This window comes from Heterodontus francisci, chromosome 14 (assembly GCF_036365525.1).
Source record: "Heterodontus francisci isolate sHetFra1 chromosome 14, sHetFra1.hap1, whole genome shotgun sequence".
Taxonomy (NCBI): Eukaryota; Metazoa; Chordata; class Chondrichthyes; order Heterodontiformes; family Heterodontidae; genus Heterodontus; species Heterodontus francisci.
The window spans coordinates 105195714-105220817 of NC_090384.1; the positions used below are offsets into that span (position 1 = coordinate 105195714).

At 44.0% G+C, this 25104-nt stretch overlaps 1 protein-coding gene across 2 annotated transcripts in view; it reads right to left on the reverse strand.

Moving 5' to 3' along the window:
• Window positions 1–18973: 18973 nt before the first annotated feature.
• The window catches only part of parvaa (parvin, alpha a), a 116334-nt gene continuing 110203 nt past the window's right edge, over window positions 18974–25104 (reverse strand). For both annotated transcript variants that reach the window (XM_068046678.1, XM_068046679.1), the window contains exon 13: window positions 18974–24164. In XM_068046678.1, coding sequence (XP_067902779.1) covers window positions 24088–24164 — 77 coding nt within the window. In that variant the 3' untranslated portion in view covers window positions 18974–24087. The remainder of the gene's footprint in view (window positions 24165–25104) is intronic.

Sequence of the window (25104 nt, forward strand, 5' to 3'; positions counted from 1 at the left end):
CCCGAGGGACTACCTAAGAAGAAGGAATGGTGGGACAGGCTTGAGTGGCTGAATGGCCCTATTCCTATGAAAATAGCTTCTACTTGAATTGATGAGCCACAGGAAAAAAACGTGCAAAGTGCTGGCACTGATATGAGGGGCCAAATGGCCTCCAGCGGTAACCATTCTATGATTCTATGAGAAACACACCTGACCTCTAACTGAGCTGAGAATCTTTTAAGAGAAATCAGCCTCTTACTGACCTTAAGTGCAATCCACTTTTTACAACTTGCGGCCTTAGAAGGCCACGTTAAGTTACATGCAGTATTAAAAACAGAAAGTGCTGGAAATACTCGACAGGTCAGGCAGCATCTGTGAAGAGAGAAACAGAGTTAAAGTTTCAGGTCTGTGACCTTTATCAAAAGGTTAGAAATCTATTAGATTTTAAGCAAGTGAAGGGGGGAGGGGGGGCAGGGTTTGTGGGGAAGAGAATAAAAGGCAAGCTAAAGGCCTGCTCAGGTCACAAATAAAAACCCCGACCCGAACCTAACAGAACCACATCGGACCCGAGCCCAACCCGGCCCGCGTTCCCTTTACCTACCTTGTGACTCCCAATCTGCCGGAAGCTGCTGAATGACCGTGATGACATCATAGAGACGCTCACTCGCTCACTGCACAGACTCAGAATTTCCTTCTTTGACACCCCGGACTCCCAGCTCAGGTCGTTTTTTTTACTTTTATCACTTCTTGCTGTGTGTGTCAGACCCGAGCCCGAAAGCCGGACCCGGACAAGCAACCCGACCTGACCCGAACCCGACACACGTCGTCGGGTCCCATCAGGTTCGGGTCGGGTAGCAGGCCTTTAAGGGAAGATGTGTGATAGCGCAGGAGAGATTAAATGATAAAGATGTCTTGGGACTCACCAAGGCTCCTTTGACAGCACCTTCTACCACCTAGAAGGACAAGATGCACGGGAACACCACCAGCTGCAAGTTCCCCTCCAAGCCACACACCATTCTGACTTGGAACTATATCGCCGTTCCTTTACTGTCGCTGGATCAAAGTCCTGCGACTCCCTTCCTAACAGCACTGTGGGTGTACCTACCTCACATGGACAGCAGCGGTTCAAGAAGGCAGCTCACCACCACCTTCTCAAGGGCAATTAGGGATGGGCAATGAATGCTGACTTGGGCAGCGATGCTTACATCCCCCAAACAAATAATTTAAAAAAAGCAAAGGCAAAGAGAGTGTTAATGGTAGAGGTGAAAGACAAAGAATTAGTTCAGAGTCCGGGCTCAACATTGAGTTCAATGATTCCAGAGCAGGACTGGTCTTTTTTTATTATTTTAAAAATTATTTTATTTTAATTTATTTTTTAACCACGTGCCTGCCTTAAACTTGGCTTTTCATGTAAAAGCAAAATACTGCAGATGCTGTAAATCTGAAATAAAAACAGAAAATGCTGGAAATACTCAGCAGGTCAGGCAGCATCTGTGGAGAGAGAAACAGAGTTAACAAGCTGGATTTTAAGGGTCAAGTTAACGTCATTGAGTGTAGGGGATGGTAGGAAGTGTTGTAGTTTAAAGTTTATGCAATTTGAGGGAGGAAGGTCAGATGGTAAAGGTAAGTGTTTTTAAGGGCGGGGGGCAAATAATGAATTCATTTGTTATTGGGGGGGTGGTGGTGGGAGAGGGGCAAAAGAAATGTTTCTACTTAATTTAATTCATTCTATCTTTAAATATTTAAATTAGCCGATAGGACTTTTAAAAATGGCGTCAGCGTCTGCGCACAGGCAGCTGACGCCATTGTTGGGGACGGACAGCCCGGTCTGCCATGTGATGGGTGGGGGGTGAGGGAGGGGGCTGCCCGTCCCGGCAATTTAAATGAGCCGCCGTGTTTGGAGTCGTGGCGGCTCTCTGGCATGCAGCTCCGTCAGAGGTGAACTTATAAAATCCAGCCCGTTAACTCTGCATCACTCTCCACAGATGCTGCCTGACCTGCTGAGTATTTCCGGCACTTTCTGTTTTTTTTATTTTTGGTTCTTCATGTTGTGCTTTTGGACAGAGCTGCTCATTGTTCTGCCATTAACTCTCTCCATTCAGCCCATCGAGGCCATGCCAGCCCTCCCCTATGCAGTCATTCCCACTCCCTGGCTCGATCCCCTGTAGCCCTGCAAGTCATACAGTCATAGAGTTATACAGCACAGAAACAGACTCTTCGGCCCATCATGTCCATGCTGGCCATCAAGCACCTATCTGTTCTAATCCCATTTTCCAGCACTTAGCCTTGGATGCTATGGCGTTTCAAGTGCTCATCTAAATACTTCTTCAATGTTGTGAGGGTTCCTGCCTCTACCATCTCTTCAGGCAGTGTGTTCCAGATTCCAACCACCCACTGGGTGAAATTTTTTTTTCTCAAACCCCTTCTAAACCTCCTGCCCCTTACCTTAAATCTATGCCCCCTGGTTATTGACCCCTCCACTAAGGGAAAAAGTTTCTTCCTATCTAACCTATCAATGCCCCTCATCATTTTGTATACCTCAATCATGTCCCCTCTCAGCCTTCCCTGCTCTAAGGAAAACAACCCTAGCCTTTTTAGTCTCTCTTCATAGCTGAAATGCTCCAGCCCAGGCAACATCCTGGTGAATCTCCTCTGTACCCTCTCCAGTGCAATCACATCCTTCCTACAGTGTGGTGACCAGAACTGTACACAGTACTCCAGCTGTGGCCCAACTAGTGTTTTATACAACTCCATCATAACCTCCCTGCTCTTATATTCTATGCCTCGGCTAATAAAGGCAAGTATCCCATATGCCTTCCTAACCACCTTATCTACCTGTGCTGCTGCCTTCAGTAATCTATGGGCAAGTACACCAAGGTCCCTCTGACCCTCTGTACTTCCTTGGGTCCTACCATCCATTGTATATTCCCTTGCCTTGTTAGTCCTCCCAAAATGCATCACCTCACACTTCTCAGGATTAAATTCCATCTGCCACTGCTCCGCCCATCTTACCAGACCATCTATATCGTCCTGTAGTCTAAGGCTTTCCTCTTCACTATTTACGACACCACCACTTTTTATGTCATCTGCAAACTTACTGATCATACCTCCTATATTCACGTCTAAATCATTAATGTTTTTTTTCTAAAAAAAAACATCAGCATAAAGTTAGAAAACATGTCCGCAATTAACTGAGCTTAATTAAAATTCAATTACCTGTCTATTTCTCTCAGGTGACCATCCAACTTCTTCTTGAAGTCAATGATTGTCTCCACTTCCACCACCCTTGTGGGCAGTGAGTTCCAGGTCATTACCACTCACTGTGTAAAAAAAGTGCTTCCTCATATTCCTCCTGCATCTTTTGCCCAAAACTTTCATTCTGTGTCCCCTAGTCCTTGTACCATTAGTTAATGGGAGCAGTTTTACCTTTGTACTTATCTAAGCCTGTCATAATCTTGTACACTTCTATTAAATCTTCATTCTGCTTTGTTCTAGGGAGAACAAATTCAGCTTTTCCAGCCTAACCTTGTAATGAAAATCCCCCAGAACTTTTCAGACATGAATAGCTGAATGGACGGAAAGAAAGAAAGTCTTGCATTTATACAGCACCTTTTATGAGCACAGGACATCTCAAAGTACTTTACAGCCGATTAATTATTTTTGAAGTGTAGTCTCTGTTGTAACGAAGCAGCCAATTTGTGCACAGCAAGATCCCATCAACAGCAATGTGATAATCAGCATATAATCTGTTTTTAGTGATCTTGATTGAGGATAAATATTGGCCAGGACACTAGGCAGAATTCCCCTGTTCTTCTTCGAAATTATGCGATGGGAACTTTTTCATCCAAATAAGAGGGCAGACAGAGCCTCAGTCTTGCAAGACAAAGGCACACCCAGCCCTTCACTGCAGCATCAGAATGGAATTTGTGCAGAAGTCTCTGGAGTGGGATTGAGCCCACAGCCTTCCTGCATCAGAGAACAGAATGGACCCACTGAGCCACAGCTGACACCATGGAGAGTATTACAGCATTCTGACCCCACATTAAAACTGAACATTTCAATAAAATGAAAAGGTTAAACCTTAGCTTCTTCAACAGAGAAATCAAATCGAAACAACTTAGGATTCATTGGTAAAAGTGAACCCAGCCACATAAATCACTGGTTGACATAGCTTACTGGCAAAGGCAGTTCTCAGTGAAAGCAAACTATACAATTAATGACATACATTAAAAAAACATGCACTCTAAGAGTGACAATGTTAACTCTATGGGTAATAATTTGCCTATAAGGTCACAGGTTCAAGTCCTTCTCCAGATATATAAGCTGGTGCCGTGCTGAAGTGTCAGTGTTAGCTTTAAATGAAACATTAAATTGAAGCCATTTTGTCTCTCATGTAGATGTGAAAGATCCCCCTCATACTAATTTAAATACTTCCCCAGGTGTCTGTGACCAATATTTAAACCTCAAATCAACATCACTAAAATGGGGTCATTATCGCATTACTGTTTGTGGCAGCTTACTGTGTGCAAGTTGGCTGCTGTACTTGTTACATTACAAGAGTGAGTACAAAAGAACAAAGAGCAGTACAGCACAGGAACAGGCCATTCGGCCCTCCAAGCCTGCGCCGATCTTGATGCCTGCCTAAACTAACACCTTCTGCACTTCCAGGGCCCATATCCCTCTATTTCCTTCCTATTCATATATTTGTCAAGATGTCTCTTAAACGTCGCTATCGTATCTGCTTCCACCACCTCCCCTGGCAGCAAGTTCCAGGCACTCACTACCCTCTGTGTAAAAAACCTGCCTCGCACATCCCCTCTAAACTTTGCCCCTCGCACCTTAAACCTATGTCCCCTAGTAACTGACTCTTCCACCCTGGGAAAAAGCTTCTGACTATCCACTCTGTCCATGCCGCTCATAACTTTGTAAACCTCTATCATGTCACCCCTCCACCTCCGTCGTTCCAGTGAAAACAATCCGAGTTTATCCAACCTCTCCTCATAGCTAGAACAATCTGCACTGGTGGAGAGGAAGCTCTTGAGGTACTGCAAAAGTACTTCAACGGCTGTGGTTTAGTAAATCTGCAATTCCAGTGTTGGGCAGTGAAGTGAATTCCAGATAAAACACACTTGGGAACTGCAATTCCCAGAACACCATGCTTCAGCCATCTCCATATATAACAAGAAAACTCTGAAATAAAACTTCAGATTTCCGAAGTCCTCGATCGCTTTTAACTCCCCTCAAATGGCTGAGCTGTTTATATTTTCATTATCTTACACGTCTTTCTGTCCAATGCAAAGCTTAAAAAAAAACCCCCCAGCATATTTCTCGTTGAAGGAGATTTTGCACAGTGATTGCATTGAGATAGTTTCCAGGCTGTGGGGTATGTGATGGGGATGGAATAGAAGGTGAGTGCAGTCAAGGGCTAACAGTAGGAATTCTGCAATATTAAAACCAGACTGCTATCTTCCCTGTGTCTCACACACTCACCCAGCAGTAGTACATTGTGAGATTGTGCCCAGATTCTTTGTTGCAGCTGGGATTTCACCTGGTGTTAGTTTCAGGGAAACTGCCCATTTATTCCAAACATTGTTCCATGTTGTCCCGCAGTTGTTTGTATCCCAATTAATGGTACCTCTTGTGTATCCTAATATATATATAAAGTTTTATATATATATATATATATATAGTTGGTATGTGAGTTAGTTACTCCGATATAGAGAAATAAAAGACAAGGCTCGTTTCATTGTTGGTTTGTTTGTTATATCCCCTCGAAACAACAATTTGCAATTTGCAGTTTTTAAGACTCCAACTCGGGGTTAATTAACGAACAATATATCATGGGTTATCGCCATCTAGTGGAATTTCAGCGATGCACAAGTAATTCTCCCCAGTATTTATGTAATGAAATATTTGAGGTAAATTGTCATGTTTCATTCTTAATGATTGGATCTCATTAGTTGCATACTAAACAAATATATAGATAGATAGGTGTGAGGGGGTATATTTTGGTCTGAAGAATTAAGGAGACCACATACTCCTTGGAAAATAAGTTTCTATGTAGGCTAGAGAAACAAGGGGAACTAGGGGGATAAAAATAAGAATCAATAAAAGTAGCAAGGCAGGTTAATAAAGGCCATTTAAAAAGCAAAGCACTGGAGTTCATTTCTGGAGAGATCAAATTGAAAGGCAGCAGAATTATTTCAAACTTATGTCGAACCAGCCTGATTGCTGGGGATGAAGTGTTTGTTCTATGAGGAGTGAGTAGACCTGGACTATATTCCCTGGAGTTTAGAAGAATGAGACGTGATCTGATTGGAACAAATAAAATTCTTAAGGGACTTGACAGGGTAGATGCTGAGGTTATGTTTCCCCTGGGGAGACTAGAACTGTACTGTCATGGGCAGATGCACCTGCTGTGGTAGACTGGTGAGGACGAGGTAAAGTATGTTTTTCCCTCTTGGTTCTCTCACCACCTGCAGCAGGCCCAGTCTGGCTGATATCTCCTTCAGGGCTCGGTCAGTAGTGGCACCTCTGAGCTATGCTTGGTGTTGGACACTGAAGTCCCCCACCCAGAGTACATTCTGCGCCCTTGCTACCCTCAGTGCTTCTTCCAATTGGTGTACAACATGAAGCAGCACTGATTCATCAGCCGAGGGCGGGGGGCGGTGGTTGGGGGGGTGCGGTAAGTAGGAACTCTTTTTTTTAAAAATTCATTCATTCACGGGATGTGGCTGCTGCTGGCAAGACGAGTATTTATAGCCCATCTCGAATTACCTTTGAGAAAGTGGTGGTGAGCCATCTTGAATAGAACTGAATGGCTCGCTGGGCCATTTCAGAGGGCAGTTCAGTGTCAATCACATGTTGGAGTCACATATTGGGCAGAATGGGTAAGGATTGCAGATTTCCTTCCCTAAAGGGCATTAGTGAACCAGATAGATTTGTACAACAATCCAGTAGTTTTATGGTCATCATTATTGATTTTTATTCCAGATTGATTTAATTAATTGAATTTAAATTCCCCAGCTACTGTCATGGTAGGATTTGAACTCATGTCTCAATCATTATTCCAGGCCTCTAGATTACTGGCCCAGTAACATAATCACTATGCTATCGTACCCAGCAGGAGGTTTCCTAGCCCCTGTTTGACCTGACGCCATGAGACGTAATGGGGTCCGGAGTCAACATTGAGGACTTCTAGACCCACTTCCTCCTGACTGTATACCAGTGTGCCACCACCTCTGGTGGGGTAGGATATACCCAGCAATGGTGAAGTCGGAGTCTGGGACATTGGCTGTAAGGTTTGATTTGGTGAGTATGACTATGTCAGACTGTTGTTTGAACAGTCTGTATGGCAGCTCTCCCAATTTTGGCACATGACCCCAGATGTTAGTGAAGAGGACTTTGCTGGGTTGACTGGGCAGGGTATGCCTGTGTCATTTCCAGTACCTGAGTCAATGCCAGCTTGTCCATCTGTTTTTTTCTTGGCTTTGATACAGCTGAGCGATTGGCTCGGCTATTTCAGAGGGCAGTTAAGAGTCAACCATGCTGGTGTGAGTCTGGAGTCACCACATGTAGGCCAGACTGGGTAAAGGCAGCAAATCTCCTTCCCTAAAGGACATTACTGAACCAGATGGGTTTTAACGACAATCCAGTAGTCTTACGATCACCGCTACCAAGACTAATGTAATTCCAGATTTTATTTAATTAACTGAATTTAAATTGCAGAGCTGTTGTGGTAGGATTGGAACTCATGTTTCCAGGTTATTAGTTCCAGCCTCTGGATTGCTCATCCAGCAACATAACCATTATGCTACATACCTGCACCTATGGTTCCCAAAGCTCTCCTCCACCAGCTGTTTCCTTGTGTAATTTCCGGTACTGTTACAGATGAATTGATAGCCTAGATATTGTGCTCAAGTCTCTGGAGTGGGTCTTGAGCCCAGAACTTTCTCAAGAGTGCTACCCACTGAGCCAAGGCTGACACTAGGAAACACAGCAACTAATTTGCCCATGACAACATTCCAGATACAGCAATGTAATAATGACTAGATTTTAAAAAAAAGTTGTATTCATTTAATGTCTCACGATCCTGTTTTATTTTCTCCTCGGGAAATATTGCAGTGCGCCTTTAAGGCCGTAAAAGATCAGTACTTCTTTAAGGCAGCAAGCTCCGGAGACTGTAAGCCAAAGTGCATTCTGGTTGCCAGGCAACAACCATACAGAGAGGGAGAGCAGGGCCTCAATGTATCCATTTTGACTTTGAAACTGTCTAGCAGAGACACAGAGATTACAGACAGATCCAGCACAAGAAGGAAATAGGACAGCTCTCTCTAAGTCAATTTAGACCTTGGGTAGTTTCTCAAAATTCTAAAAAGCTTCAAGCCAAATTAATTCCTTAAAGAAATAACAAATTATTGATCTGCTGTGTTCATTGCTGGAAAAAAAGAGTTTAATACTACAACTGCCAAACCAAACTGAACTGTTGAACCCCTATCTCTGGAAGGACCTTCAGATTCATCAGGCCTTGGAAGATTGCAGGTGAACTTTGACTGTGTTGAATTGGAAGACCGTTCATCAGAAGCGTAATAGAGTCATACAGCACTGAAACAGGCCCTTCAGCCCACCGAGTCTGTGCTGACCATCAACCACCCATTTGTACTAATCCTACATTAATCCCATATTCCCTACCACATCTCCACCTTCCCTCAATTCTCCTACCACCTGCCTACACTAAGGGCAATTTACAATGGCCAATTTACCTATCAACCTGAAAGTCTTTGGCCGTGGGAGGAAACCAGAGCACCTAGCAGAAACCCACACGGTCACAGGGAGAACTTGCAAACTCTGCACAGGCAGTACCCGGGTCGCTGGAGCTGTGAGGTTATGGTGCTAACCACTGTGCCGCTTCAAAGACTTTATTGTTTTTTTATTTTTCAGGCGGCTAATTAAAAACAAAACTGCTGAATGCGGGAGTTAGAATTTTATATAAGTTATAAGATCTTTAGATGTTGGTTTATTTTAGTAGTGTTTAAGATTTTAGTTTTTTTACTAAATCGTTAATTTGTTGATATCTAAAGATACCTGGTTTGGTTCGCTTCATTCGGGGGTTACTAGATTGTTTCGATTCGGCTGCTGCTTTCTTCGATTTGGAAAGCTTTAAGAAATATGATGCGACCTGTGGAACGACGGGACTGAATTGACAGTGCGTTGCTCCCACCGCAATCAGAATCATATATTTTGATTGAGGGCTTTGTCCTGAGTGGTTGTAACAAATGCAAGCACCAAAATGTCTCAAAAGAGACAGGAGAAGCCATTCAGCCCATCATTAAGGAGCAGGCCATTCAAACTCCTTGTTCCAGTGTTAACAACAAATAGAGTTTGACCCTCATATTAATGAAGATGAAATTCCTTGCTCTAATTAATCTGGCAATTCACACACAAGTATCCCACAGTGGACTGGTTTAACATAAATATCTTTATTTAAAGGTGTGACAGGGTGGATGTAGATAGGATGTTTCCCCTGACTGCTAAGTTAAGAACCAGGGGACATAGTCTCAGAATAAGGAATAGGCCAGATAGACTGAGATGAGGAAGAATTTCTTCACTCAGAGGGTGGTGAATCTTTGGAATTCTCTACCCCAGAGGGCTGTGGAAGCTCAATCATTGAGCATGTTCAAGACAGGCAGAAATCGACAGATATCTGGATACTAATGACATCAAGGGATATAGAGATAGCACGGGAAAGTGGCATTGAGGTAGATGATCAGCCATGATCTAATTGAATGGTGGAGCAGGCTCAATGGGCTGAATGGCCTACTCCTGCTCCTATGTTCCTTCCCAAGAAATATTAAATGACACAAATTTTGTAGTCATACTGTAGTCATGCAGCAAACAGTGGCAAGTTTATAAATGCTGCATATGTGCAAAAACACATAATAAAATTGATCAATGTTTTGGAAAGGTGGATAATTTTACTACAAATTATGATTTGACAACAGATACCCGGCAGGATCTTGAGATTCCCACCGAGAAGCTAGCACTTTAAAAACAAACTATTTCACCTGAAACAGGTCCGATTCAGAGCTTTAAAACAAACAAGCCCTTGAGTTTGGAGAAAGTCATAAATCCATAGGCTGTTTTCTGAAACAGAATTGGACATAAACCAGGGAATATCTCATTTCCCTTAGTCACGCTGAATGGACTCTCATTGATGCCAGGTTTCCCATACACTCCAGATTGCTTTCAAAAATTGGGCCTCCAACTGGACTGTATCCAATTCTGTTTCCATTGTTCCCTTCCCTTTTCCTACTCATCGAACCTGTGCCAGCTCTTTGAAAGAGCTATCCCATTAGATTCCTTCCCCATAACCCTGCAAATATTTCCTTTTCAAGTATTCATTTAATTCCCTTTTGAAAGTTACTATTGAATGTGCTTCTACCGCCCTTTCAGGCAGAGCATTCCAAATCATAATTTGTTGCATAAAAATAATTTCTCCGCATCTCCTCCCACTCACCCTGGTTCTTTTGCCAATTATCTTAAATCTGTGTCCTCTGGTTACTGGCCCTTCTGCTCCTCCCTCTCTATCAAAACCTTTCAAAATTTTAAAAACATCTCAATTAAATTTCCCCTTAACCTGCTCTGGCTAAGAAGAACAGCCAGTGGGTGGGAAACATAGTAGTTTAGAAAAATGGCACCAACATGGAAAATCACAAGGCACAATGGGCTGAATGGCCTCGTCCTCTTTTGCTGTATCATTCTATGATTCTAAGTGGTGTTCGGACCAGAAGCTGCAATGGTTAAGAAGGATAGCCTGCATCACTGAGCAATCACAAGCTTAATTAGGGGGAGGGGAAATGGGGAGATCATTATGGGTTGGGGAAGGGGTATAAGGAGGGGGAGAAAGAGGAGCGAGTGGGGAGGAGCAATGGATTTGGAAATGTTCAGTAAGTTGGGCAGCAGCAAACTGTGGACACAGCCCTTCACCAGAACAGGCTCACCAAACTGTTCTGTCATTCAGTTAGATCATGGCTGACCCATTTACCTGCCTTAGTGCCATATCTCAAACCCCTTAACTAACAAAAATATATCAATCTCAACGTTGTAAAAGTTCAACTGACCCCCAGCATCCACAGGCTTTTGGGGGAAGAAAGTTCCAGATTTTCACTACCTTTTGTGTGAAGAAGTGCTTCCTGACATCACCCCTGAACGGCTGGCTCTAATTTTAACATTTCGCATCTTGTTCTGGATTCCCCTCATCAGAGGAAATTGTCTCTCAATATTATCGAATCCATTAATCATGATGAAGATCTAGATTAAATCCAGCCCTCAACCTTCAAGGGAATACAAGCCAATCTCTGTAACCTTTAATTTAACCCTTGTATCCCCAGTATCATTCTGGTGAATCTGTGCTGCATCCCCTCCAAGGCCAATATATCCTTCCGGAGGTGTGGGGCCGAGAACTGAACATGGTTCTCCAGGTGGGGGTCAACCTTCTGAACTCCAGGGAATACAAACCGAGTTTGTGCACTTGCAATATTTTGTTTTTAAAGTTTTTACATCTTGACTGAGACTCTGCAAGCAGCTGATAAAATATAATCACTCTACAATGGACTGTTAATTCTCTACTTAGTTTTGAAACAATGCTTGTGTTTCTTCACCAGAATACTCAGCCCTCTGAGCAGCTTCAATCTGCGACAAAGACACAGCTATGCTAGTCTGCAGCTTGTGCCAGGGGTAGTGCAGCTGGTGTTACAGCAGTGACTGCCACAGGCTGTACTGGCATGGACCATATGGTGAATCTTCATTAAAGAAGGGAAACAGAGCACACTCTGTAAGAAACAGAGTGCCTTCCTTCACTAGGTCAGACAAATGCAGCAACTACTTGCATCTACACAGTGCCTTCTTTTTATTCATTCATGGGATGTGGGCATTGCTGGCTAGGCCAGCATTTATTGCCCATCGCTAACTATCCTTGAGAAGGTGGTGGTGAGCTGCCTTCCTGAACCGCTGCAGTCCAGGTGGGGTAGGTACACCCACAGTGCTGTTAGGAAGGGAGTTCCAGGATTTTGACCCAGCGACAGTGAAGGAACGGCGATATAGTTCCAAGTCAGGATGGTGCGTGACTTGGAGGGGAACTTGCAGGTGGTGGTGTTCCTATACATCTGCTGCCCTTGTCCTTCTAGTTGGTCGAGGTCACGGGTTTGGAAGGTGCTGTCTAAGGAGCCTTGGTGAGTTGCTGCAGTGCATCTTGTAGATGGTACACACTGCTGCCACTTTGCATCGGTGGTGGAGGGAGTGAATGTTTGTAGATGGGGTGCCAGTCAAGCGGGCTGCTTTGTTTTGGATGGTGTTGAGCTTCTTGAGTGTTGTTGGAGCTGCACCCATCCAGGCAAGTGGAGAGTATTCCATCACACTCCTGACTTGTGCCTGGTAGATAATGGACAGGCATTGGGGAAACAGGAGGTGAGTTACTCACAGCAGAATTCCCAGTCCCTGACCTGCTCTTGTAGCCACAGCATTTATGTGGCTGGTCTTGTTTAGTTTCTGGTAAATGGTGATTCCAGGAGGTTGATAGTGATGGAATCTGCGATGGCAAGGCCTTTGAATGTCAAGGGGAGATAGTTAGATTCTCTCTTTTTGGAGATGGTCATTGCCTGGTACTTGTCTGGTGCAAATGTTATGTGCCACTTATGAGCCCAAGCCTGGATGCTGTCCAGGTCTTGCTGCAAATGGACATGGGCTGCTTCAGTATGAGGAGTTGCAAATGGTGCTGAACATTGTGCAATCACCAGCGAACATCCCCACTTCTGAACTTAAGATGGAGGGACGGTTATTGATGAAGCAGCTGAAGATGTTTGGGCCTAGGACACGACCCTGAGGAACTCCTGCAATGATGTCCTGGGACGGAGATCATTGACCTCCAACAACCACAACCATCTTCCTTTGCGGTAGGTGTGACTCCAACCAGCGGAGAGTTTTCCCCCTGATTCCCATTGACTCCAGTTTTGCTAGGGCTCCTTGATGCCATACTCGGTCAAATGCTGCCTTGATGTCAAGGGCAATCACTCTCATCTCACCTCTGGAGTTCAGCTCTTTTGTCCATGTTTTTGGACCAAGGCTGTAATGAGTTCCGGAACTGAGTAGCCCTGATGGAACCCAAACTGAGCATCAGTGAGCAGGTTATTGCTGAGCAAGTGCCACTTGATAGCACTGTCGACGACATCTTCCATCATTGTGCTGATGATCGGGAGTAGACTGATTGGGCGGTAATTGGCCAGGTTGGATATGTCCTTTTTGTGTTAAGGACATACCTGGGCAATTTTCCACATTGCTGGGTAGATGCCAGTATTGTAGCTGTACTGGAACAGCTTGGCTAGGGGCGTGGCAAGTTCTGGAGCACAGATGTTCAGTACTATTGCCAGAATGTTGTCAGGACCCATAGCCTTTGCAGTATCCAGTGCCTTCAGCCTTTTCTTGATATCACGCAGAGTCAGATTGGCTGAAGACTGGCATCTGTGATGCTGGGGACTTCAGGAGGAGGCAGATATGGATCATCCACTCGACACTTCTGGCTGAAGATGGATGCAGATGCTTCATCCTTGTCTTTTGCATTGATGTGCTGGGCTTCCCCCTGGTGAGGATGGGGATATTTGTGGAGAGTACTCCTCCAGTTAGTTGTTTAATTGTCCACCACCATTCACAACTGGATGTGGCAGGACGGCAGAGCTTAGATCTGATCCGTTGATTGTGGGATCGCTTAGCTCTGTCTATCATATGCAGCTTACGCTGTTTAGCACGGAAGTAGTCCTGTGTTGGAGCTTCACCAGGTTGACACCTCATTGAGGTATGCCTGGTGCTGCTCCTGGCATGCCCTCCTGCACTCTTCATTGAACCAGGGTTGATCCCCTGGCTTTGTGTTAATGGTAGAGTGGGGGATATGCCGGGCCATGAGGTTACAGATTGTAGTTGAACACAATTCTGCTGCTGCTGATAGTCCACAGCGCCTCATGGATGTCCAGTTTTGCATTGCAAGATCTGTTCAAAACTTATCCCATTTAGCATGGTGATACTGCCACACAACACGATGCTGGGTATCCTCAATGTGAAGATGGGACTTTGTCTCCACAAGGACTGTGCGGTGGTCACTCCTACCAATACTCTCATGGAAAGATGCATCTGCGGCAGGCAGATTGGTGAGGACGAGGTCAAGTAGGTTTTTCCCTCAACACCTGCCACAGACCTAGTCTAGTAGCTATGTCCTTTCGTACTCAGCCAGCTCGATCAGTAGCGATGCTACTGAGCCACGCTTGGCGATGGACATTGAAGTCCCCCACCCAGAGTACATTCTCTGCCCTTGCCATCCTTAGTGCTTCTTCCAATTGGTGTTCAACATGGAGAAACACTGATTCATCAGCTGAGGGGGAGGGGCAGTAGGTGGTAATCAGCAGGAGGGTTCCTTGCCCATGTTTGACGTTTACATAGTAAAACCTCCCCAAGGGACTTCACAGGAGTGATTACCAAACAAGATTTGACACTGCAGGGAGACGGTGGCGTAGTGGTATTCTCCCTGGACTACTGACCCAGTGAATTTCTCTGGGGACATGGGTTCGAATCCCACCACAGCAGAAGGTGGAATTTGAATTTAATTAATACATCTGGAATTCAAAGCTAGTCAAATGATGGCCATAAAACTATTGTCGCTTGTTGTTAAAACCCATCTGGTTCACTAATGTCCTTTAGGAAAGGAAATCTGCTGTCTTTACTTGGTCTGGCCTACATGTGACTCCAGACCCACATAACTCTTACATGCCCTCGAAATGGTCTAGCAAGCCACTCAGTTGTATCTAACCGCTACAAAGTCAATAAAAAGGAATGAAGCTGGACGGACCACCCGGCTTCTACCTAGGCACCAGAAACGACAACGGCAAACCCAGCCCCGTTGGCTCTGCAAAGTCCTCCTTATTAACATCTGGGGGCTTGTGCCAAAATTGGGAGAGCTGTCCCACAGACTAGTCAAACAACAGCCTGACATAGTCATACTCACGGAATCATACCTTACAGACAATGTGCCAAACACTGCCATCACCATCCCCGGGTATGTCCTGTCCCACCGGCAGGACAGACCCAGCAGAGGTGGTGGCACAGTGGTATACAGTAGGGAGGGAGTTGCCCTGGGAGTCCTCAACATCGACTCTGGACCCCATGAAGTCTCATGGCATCAGGTCAAACCCGCAGCCTCTACCACCTCGAAGTACAAGAGCAGCAAATGCATGGGAACATCACCACCCGCAAGTGCCCGTCCAAGCCACACACCATCCTGACTTGGAACTATAATCGCTGTTCCTTCACTGTCGCTGGGTCAAAATCCTGGAACTCCCTTCCTAACAGCACTATGGGTGTACCCACCTCACATGGACTGCAGCGGTTCAAGAAGGCAGCTCACCACCACCTTCTCGAGGGCAATTAGGAATGGGCAATAAATGCTGGCCTAGCCAGCGACGCCCACATCTCATGAATGAATAAAAAAAAACTGAGCCACATAAGGGGCTATTAGGACAGGTGACCAAATGCTTGTTGAAAGAGGTAGGTTTTAAGGAGCATCTTGCAGGAGGAGAGAGAGAGAAAAGAAGTTTAGGGAGGAGATTCCAGCACTCAGGGCCCAGGCAACTGAAGATATGGCCGCCAATGGTAATGAGATTGAAATTGGGGATGCTCAAGAGGCCTGAATTAGGCAAGTGCCGATATCTTGGGTAAAGCAACACATCTTGTATGGATTGGTATTGTCCATGATATTAGGGATAGAGAGGTGTCTGTTTCCAGTTGCATCTGACAGGTCAATGGCCATTGATGGGGAGGGGGGGTGGGGGTGCGAAGGGGCGCTAGTCCCTGGTCTGAACCATGGTGCCCCTGTATTGCCTGGGGTTATACAGTCATTTTCAGCATAGAATGAGGCCATTCAGTCAATCAAGTCCATGCTAGCTCTTTGTGCAGCAATCCAGTCAGTCCTCCACTCTATCCCTGTAGTCCTGCAAGTTTATTTCCTTCAAGTGTCCATCCAAGTTCCTTTTGAAATCATTGTCATCACTTCCACCTCCCTCATGGGCAGAGAGTTCCAGGTCATTACCACTCGCTGTGTAAAAAAGTTCTTCCTCACATTCCCCCTGCATCTCTTGCCCAAAACCTCCAATCTGTGTCCCCTTGTCCTTGTACTGTCAGTTAATGGGTACAGTTTTTCCTTGTCTATCTTATCTAAACCTGTCATAATCTTGTAGAGCTCTATCAAATCTCCCCTCAATTTCCTTTGCTCCAAGGAGAACAACTCTAGCTTTTCCAACCTAACCTTATAACTAAAAAACACCTGGAAACATTCTGGTAAATCTCCTCTGCACCCTCACATCCTTCAAGTGTGGTGACCAGAACTGGACGCAATATTCTAGTTGGGATCTAAACAAAGCTTTATAAAAGGTTCAGCAAAACTTCCCTGCTTTTGTATGTGTGAAACCTTAGGTCCAATATGCTTTGCTAACCACTCTCTCAAAGATCGATGTACATGCACCCCCAGGTGTCCCTCTGTTCTTGCACACTTTTTCACACTGCACCATTAAGTCTATAGTGCCTCACCCTATCCTTTCTGTCAAATACATCATTTCACACTTGTCTGTATTAAATTCCATCTGCCATCTGTCTGTCCATTCTGCTAGCCTATGTCCTGTTGCAGGCAGTTCGTATCATCCTCACTGTTTGCCACTCCTCCAGGTTTAGTATCATCGGCAAATTTTGAAATCCTACTCTGTGTTCCAAAATCCAAGTCATTTATATGTAGCAAAACGCTTTCTTAAAATCCATATAGACAACATCCACCGCATTGCCTTCATCAACCTTCTCTGTTACATCATCAAAAAATTCAATTTGATTAGTCAAGCATGATCTGCCTTTTACAAACCCATGCTGGTTATCCTTAATTAACTCAAACCTCTCCAAGTTCCTGTTGATATTTTCCCTGATTATTGTTTCTAAAACCTTACCCACCACTGATGTTAACCTAACTGGCCTGTAGTTGCTTAGACTGTCCTTACACCCTCTCTGGAATAAGACATTGACATTTGCCACTCTCCAATCCTCCTGGCACCTCCCCTATATCCAGGGAAGATTGGAAGATTATGGCAAGCCCTTCCATTATCTCCATCCCCACTTCCTTTAGCAACCTGGGATGCAAGCCGTCCGGACCAGGTGACTTATCTACGCTAAGCATAGCCAGCCTTTCTAGTACCTCGCCCCTCTCACATTTTACTCTATCCATTGCCTCTACTCTCTCTGCTTCTACTGATATTTTGTCAGATTCCTCTTCCTTAGTGAACAAATGTTGGGTGATTTGGAGCCCATGTCTTTGAAGGAACTTGTCCGATTTTCCTCCATTAATGGACTCAGGAGAGTCACCCTTACTCATGGTGGGAACAATAGATCCTTTTTATTAAATAGTTGTTTAGTAGTACAGAACTTCAGTATTGAAATATTCAGTATTGACAGTTAACTGCAGGTCACCATAAACTGGTGTATCCTCCATGGCAAAGTCTCTACCAGAGTTCACTTGCCAACCAATCAGCACTTTCTTCTCATGCACTATAAGTTGCTGTTTTCCCTAAATTTGGTTATTCTTGTGGATTGTCCTGATATTTTCATTATAGGTTTGTTACAGAAATAAGGAAATGAAACAAACTTGCATTTATATAGCACCTTTCATGATCTCAGGATGTCCCAAAGGGCTTTACAGGAAATCAAGTACTTTTGAACTGTAGTCACTTTTATCAAAATGGTTTCTGAAGTACTTCAACAACAACTTGCATTTATATAGCACCTTTAAATGCAGTAAAACATCCCAAGGTGGTTCACAGGAGCGTTATCAAACAAATGCAAATTGACACCAAGCCGCATAAGGAGATATTAGGACAAGTGACCAAAGCTTGCTCAAAGAGGTGGGTTTTAAGGATTGTCTTAAAGGAGAGAGAGGTAGAGAGGCTGAGGGGTTTACGGAAGGAATACCAGAGCTTAGGGCCCAGGCAGCTGAAGGCATGGCCATTTTGGGAGAGATGCAAATCAGGGCTGTGCGTGAGGCCAGAATTGGAGGAATGCAGAGATCTGGGAGGATTGTAGGGCTGGAGGGGGTTGTAGAGATAGGGAGGGGTGAAGCCATGTCCCTCTGCCCCAGCTGGCATTGGCACTGGAGTCAGAAGTGGATCTGGTGCCATGAGCAAATTCTGCCACCGTGCCACGAGGAGATATCAGGACAGGTGACGCGAAATCTCAGTCAATGATTTGGTTTTAAGTAGCGTCTTAGAGGAGAAGAGAGAGGTAAAGAGGCGGAGAGGTTTAGGGAGGTTAATTCCAGAGCTTGGGGACAAAGACAGAAACCACATAACAGACAAACTGAAGAGAGAATGCAACAGTGACACAAGAACAGTCCAGTGTAAAACAGCAGCAAAAAAGGGTTCATCAGCGAATGCAGAAGACTTGGAAACAGCCACAACTGCAAACACCTTTGTCTTCAAGTCCTTCCCCCTCATCCCTCCGCAACCTCTCCAAGCACCCAAGAGAGGCCAAGCACTTCTGCCCATTAAGTTTAGCAGTGACTTTCTAAAGATGAGGGCATGTTGCGGTGGGGGGGTAGGGGGGGTGGGGGGGTTTCGCTGCAGTGTTTTAAGTCAGCTCTCATTTCAGGATCTTGATGGCTTGAGACAATAAATATGCAATTTATGTTCTTTTAAGAATTCATTTTTGTTTTTGCGTTGTCACAATGCAAAAACAAAGTTCTTCTACCTGTCTGGGAATATACAGTAAGCACTTCAAATATTAATACCACAACATGAAAGACTGCCTAATCTGCTGCTCCTATTCAACTCACTGATGAAAGGAACAGTGATACATGTGTGCACAGTCAAAACTGACAATAAAAGCAACAGCACATTTTGGAATAAGATTTAAACATAAAAACTCCTTTGATCTAAATTTAATTTAATTCAGTTTGTGTCCATTGTAAAAAAAAGTTATGTTAACAAGATTATTGTAATAATATATTAAAAATCCAAGGCTGATATCTAACTGCAAGAAATGGCCTAGCAACCCAGCATATTGCGCCCAAGTGATGTAGTATCATGCATCTGCTTATGTATCGCAGCTTGTAATATGGGCTCACTGATGTCACTGACTGTGGGGAGTTTTTGCACTGTGCAGGGAACAAGACCCTTTGGCTGTTGCAGAGATACAGATTTTACAACATTCTTGAACAATTAAAAAAGGAAATCAATGTTATACATAACTGATGGAAAGGAATTTAAGACTGTTATCCAGAGCTCGCACTTGAAGGCAGCAACTTTCATCCCCTGTCCTCGTAAATGCAGACTGGAGTGGCAGTGGGTGTGGGCCACTGCAGAGGGTCTCATTTTCTCTCTTGTCCTGTCTCATTTATTTTATCTTATGGTACGCAGGGCAGAACTGTGGCCTAATATGGCCAATGTACAATATTTACATTTTAAAAAAAAATGTACAGGAGGTTGTCATCAATCCATAGTTATCCAGAACTCAGTACTGAGAGAGAGAGACAGAGAGAGAGAGGGAGACAGAGAGAGACAAGGAAAGAGACAGAAAGAGATAGAGAGGGAGAGACTGAGAGAGACGGAGACGGAGACAGAGACAGATCATCCTGCATCTCCTCTACTTCCATTCTACCTCCACCCCCCTAAAATCTTCCTGCAGGTGCCCACAGAGGTAACATAATTTCTATATCAGATGCCTCGTATAAACTTGCCATGTTTCACACTCATGGTTTACAATGTCATCTCAAACTCTCAATTACGTTACAACTCCCTCCAAGCTATTCATTATTCTACATTATTGTCAACGGCCCTGCTTTCTCATAAGTGCTGAATAATGTCTTTTATTAAGCCCTAATACACTATAATTATCAAATCTAAGGCTCGTGAGTGTTATTAAAACAGGTTTGAAAAATGTCTTTGAAATATCTGTAGCTGAATCTAACCTGCCTGTGACAAGCTTTGGTGAGAAACGGTTGCAGGAATAAAATGGGATGGAGGAGCCTCGGAAGATACCTGAGTCTATCTTGTCTTTCTGGACGTGTACAATTGACTTGCTGGAATCGTTAAGGTAATGTCTTAATTGGGTTTCCTGTAGAGCATGAAGCAGCTGCCATTTATTATATTGTGTGGTTGTAATATCTGGGGCAGCATTAAAATCAGCCACTTGCGTCCTGGATCTCTTCTCCTCATAAATCTACAACATAAAAGGAGAAGCACTTTGTCCTGCAAATAAAAAAACAAATTGAGCCCTCTTAAAATATCCATCATTTTTCAACAAGTAATAGTCCCATTCCCTCCCCACCACCCCCATTAACCCTGTCCTATCTGACTGTGGCCCCGAGCAGTGTTATTGGCCAGCTGGCCCATACACATTACCTTGCAGATTGCATTTGCTCAAACTTTTATGGCCAATTACATGGCAATTCCACGTCATTGTAAAGCACAGGTTTGCTACTAAATGTCAAACATCGAGACACTTGGAGAGCTTGTAACCTGGCTTGATGTTAGTGGTGGGGCCCGACTCCCTTGCGACCATTAGTAAAACCAGTGAAAGGCGAGTGCATTTAAGCTCGGTCCATACTTCTACAATTTTATCTGGACTGTATTTCGTTTCCTTTTGGGCAGAGGGAGACCCAATCTTTGAGAAATCTGAATAGAAACTATTTTCATCTAGAATGATAAAAATCACACAGTACTGTAAGAGTCCATTCGGCCCATTGTGCCTGTGCGAGCTCTTTGAAAAAGCTATCCACTTCTCCTGCTCTTTCCCCATAGCCCTGCAAATCTTTCCTTTTCAAGCATAGATGCATTTCAGGGGAAGCTAGGTAAACGCACAAGGAAAAAAGGAATAGGTTATGCTTATAGAATGAGATGAAGAGGGTGAAAGGAGGCTCATGTGGAACATAAACACGGCCAAACGGCCTGCTTCTGTGCAGTACATTCGATGTAAATATAAATACGTATAAATTCAATTCCCTTTTGAAAATTTCTATTGAATCCGCTGCCATTTAAAGGCAACTCATTCCAGGTCACAACAACTCTCTATATGAAACAAAATTTTTCTTCCTCTCCCCTTTGGCTCTTCTGCCAATTATTTATTTAGAGATACAGCACTGAAACAGGCCCTTCGGCCCACCGAGTCTGTGCCGACCAACAACCACCCTTTTATACTAACCCTGCAGTAATCCCATGTTCCCTACCACCTACCTACACTAGGGGCAATTTACAATGGCCAATTTACCTATCAACCTGCAAGTCTTTGGCTGTGGGAGGAAACCGGAGCACCCGGCGAAAACCCACACGGTCACAGGGAGAACTTGCAAACTCTGCACAGGCGGTACCCAGAATCGAACCTGGGTCCCTGGAGCTGTGAGGCTGCGGTGCTAACCACTGCACCACTGTGTTAAATCTATGCATTTACTTTATGGAGTAGGACAAATGTGGTGCATCACATGTTATTTTCAGAATATTTCGTGTGTGCTAATTACAAAAATTCTTCAAATTTCATAAGTTTCATAAGAGGGGATGTTTCACCTCATTGTCCATATTTAACATACAAATTAGGAGCAGGAGTAGACCATTCGGCCCTTCAAGCTGCTCCGCCATTCAACAAGATCATGGCAGATCTTCTACCTCAACTTCCCCTTCCCGCCCTATTCCTATTCCTATACCCTTCCAAGACCCTAGTGTCCAAAAAGAATCCATCAACCTCTGTCTTGAATATACTCAATGACTGAGCATCCACAGCTCCCTGGGGTACAGAAATCAAAAGATCCACAACTCTGAGTGAAAAAATATCTCCTCATCGCAGCCCTAAATAGGTGATCCATCAGTCTGAGGCTCTGACCCCTAGTTCTAGACACCCCAGCCAGGGCAAATATCCTCTCAGCATCTAACATTTCAAGCTCCTTACGAATTCTATATGTTTCAATGAGATCACCTCTCATTCTTCCAAATCCTAGGGAACATAGGTCTAGTTTACTCAATTACTCCTCATCCCATGAATCAGTCAAGTAAATCTTTGTGCACCCCATTTAGGGCAATTATATCCTTCCTTAGGCAAGGAGACCAAAACTGTACACAATATTCCAGGTGTGAAGCTATGAAGAGAGGTTGGATAGGCTTGGGTTGTTTTCGCTGGAGCTGAGAAGACTGAGGGGTGACCTATTCCAGGTGTACAAGATTATGAGGGGCATGAACAGGGTGGATAGGGAGCAGCTGTTCCCCTTAGTTGAAGGGTCAGTTATGAGGGGTCACAAGTTTAAGGTGAGGAACAGGAGGTTTAAGGGGGATTTGAGGAAGAACTTTTTTACCCAGAGGGTGGTGACGGTCTGGAATGCACTGCCTGGGAGGATGGTAGAGGCGGGTTGCCTCACATCCTTTAAAAAGTACCTGGATGAGCACTTGGCACATCATAACATTCAAGGATATGGGCCAAGTACTGGCAAATGGGATTAGGTAGACAGGTCAGGTGTCTTTAATGCATCGGTGCAGACTCGATGGGCCGAAGGGCCTCTTCTGCATTATATTATTCTGTGATCTCACCAAGGCTCTAACTAATTGCAGTAAGACTTCTTTACTCTTAGAACCCAATTTGTATTACTTTTCAAAACATTGCACTACACAGAAGCAGGAGCAGTGAGGAGGTTGATGTGGTCATTAGATCTTTATTCATCTGGTCATATTTCTCTATTTGGTGACTTACTTGCATGTAACTCTACAGTTCTACATGAATGAAAAAAATAAACTTTTCTGCAGTTTCAGACGTGTCGCTCCAAGATTCCCGGGACTGTGTGAATATTTGACAGAATCACCCAGGGTGCATCAACATTTGAAGGGGTCCCTGACAGAGTGTGCCAATATTTGAAGTATTTTCAAAGGAGTCCCCAAGAATGCACCAATATTTGCAGGGGCAGGGTTTTGGGCATGTGCAGAAAATGTACTCAATGTGTTGTACAGAGATAGAGGGGACTGGGGAGGTGGGAGAAATTAAATCATCAGTAAAATCTGAAGCTACAATTACAATGGTTAGAGCTTAAATCAAAAATGCCATTAAAAAAAATATATATATTTGTTCTTGAGACTTGGGCATTTATTGCACATCTTTGGTTGTTCAAACAGCTAAGTGGATTACGAGGCTATTTCAGGGGGTCAAACTGGAATGTGAGATTGGAGATGTGGTGTGAGGATGGCAGGATCCCTTTCCTGAAGGACATCTGTGAACCAGTTGCGTTTTTCTGACAATCTGACAGATTTCATGATCACTTTACTTTCTTTTAACCAGACATCAGATGACTGGATTTATTGAATTCAGTTTTTCAATTGATATCAGTGGGATTTGAATTCATGACAAGACCCAATTCCGTAAAGACTACATTGCCACGACCTTATATGCAACACGATTACAGATTAAATAAAGTTTGAACATTGTAAATACTCACACATTTAAAGCTTTAGTAACATTACACTGGGAAACAATCTGATTCTGAATCTTAAAGCTCACTCTGGTGTAGGTACTCTTTTCCACATGTCCCAGAATTCTGCCCCACTTGCTTATACATTAGGGCTCAATATTTATTTTCAACATAAAATGCAACTTTAATTTCACTGAATAATGGCAATTTTGGAATCTTGGATGTGAAACTGGATCTGGAAAACTCGTTAATTCTGCAACAGCTCTTTGGTATTTGTGACACAGGCATCTTTTGAAATCTCCAATGCCAGGATCTAGGTTCCACACTCACCAAATTCCACTTATCAAAATGCGACAGCTTAACTTTCAAAGTACTGCGTTCGCTGAGTCCAATTTGATTCTGGTCTTTGTCATATAATATAAAAAAAGAACCAACACTAATCTTGTAACCAACAAAAATGTTGAAACACCGTTGTTTGAATGTTACAACATGAGTGATTGGCAGTTCAGCCCATTGCCTGACACAGGGCTCCTGTAAATGTAGTCGGTGTTGTTGTGGCTGCATTTTACTCAGGTTCCTGGAGAGAGACGTCTGCTTTCAGGTTACTCAATATTCCTGTATTTGGTAAACAGGTTGTAGAGTACGCGTAGAGTGGACTTCAGGTCGCAGTTGACAATATCTGCAAGAGGCAACACATCACTTTTGACATGAGTTTATGGTTACAGTTAGAATGATAGAACCATACAGCACAGCAGGAGGCCATTCTGCCTATCGTGCCTGTGCTGGCTCTTTGAAAGAGTTATCCAATTAGTCCCACTCCCCTCTGTTCTTTCCCCATTACCCTGCAAATTTTTCTCTTTCAAGTATTTATCCAATTCTCTTTTGAAAGTTACTATTGAATCTGCTTCCACCGCCCTTTCAGGCAGTGAGGCAGATCACAACAACTCACTGCAAAAAGCAAGTAACCTCTGGTTCTTTGGCCAATTATCTTAAATCTCCGTCCTCTGGTTACTGACCCTCCTGCCACTGAAACAGTTCTTTCCAATGTACTGTTATGATTCTAAACACTTCGATTTAATCTCCCCTTAAACTTTTCATGAGTATTTTCTGAACCAAAGTAAGTTTTAAGTTCGATCAGTATCAAGGGGCTTTCCCCTGTGGGACAAGGATTCATACCCATTCTGTCCTCGATTTGCTTATCTTGGCCATTTTGTAAAATAAGGGTTACAACCGGCGTCACTGTTCTTGGACCCATCCCTCCGGGTCATATCCTAGTGCGTCAGGGCAGAAACTTTATATGAGGATGGGGAGCAAGAACAGGATTAGGAAAATCTCTGATGCACTTCATGGTCGAACAGCCCTGTGACTGCCACCATTTGGGTCTCATGCCTGAAGAATGGCCAATGCAGAAAAATGTGAAATGATTCATTTGGTAGGAAGAATGAGGAGAGGCAATATAAACTAAAGGCTACAGTTCTAAAGGGGCAGCAGGAGCAGAGAGACCTGGGGGTATATGTGCACAAATCATTGAAGGCTGTAGGGCAGGTTCAGAAAGCAGTTAATAAAACATATAGGATCCTGGCCTTTATAAATAGGGGCATAGAGTACAAGAACAAGGA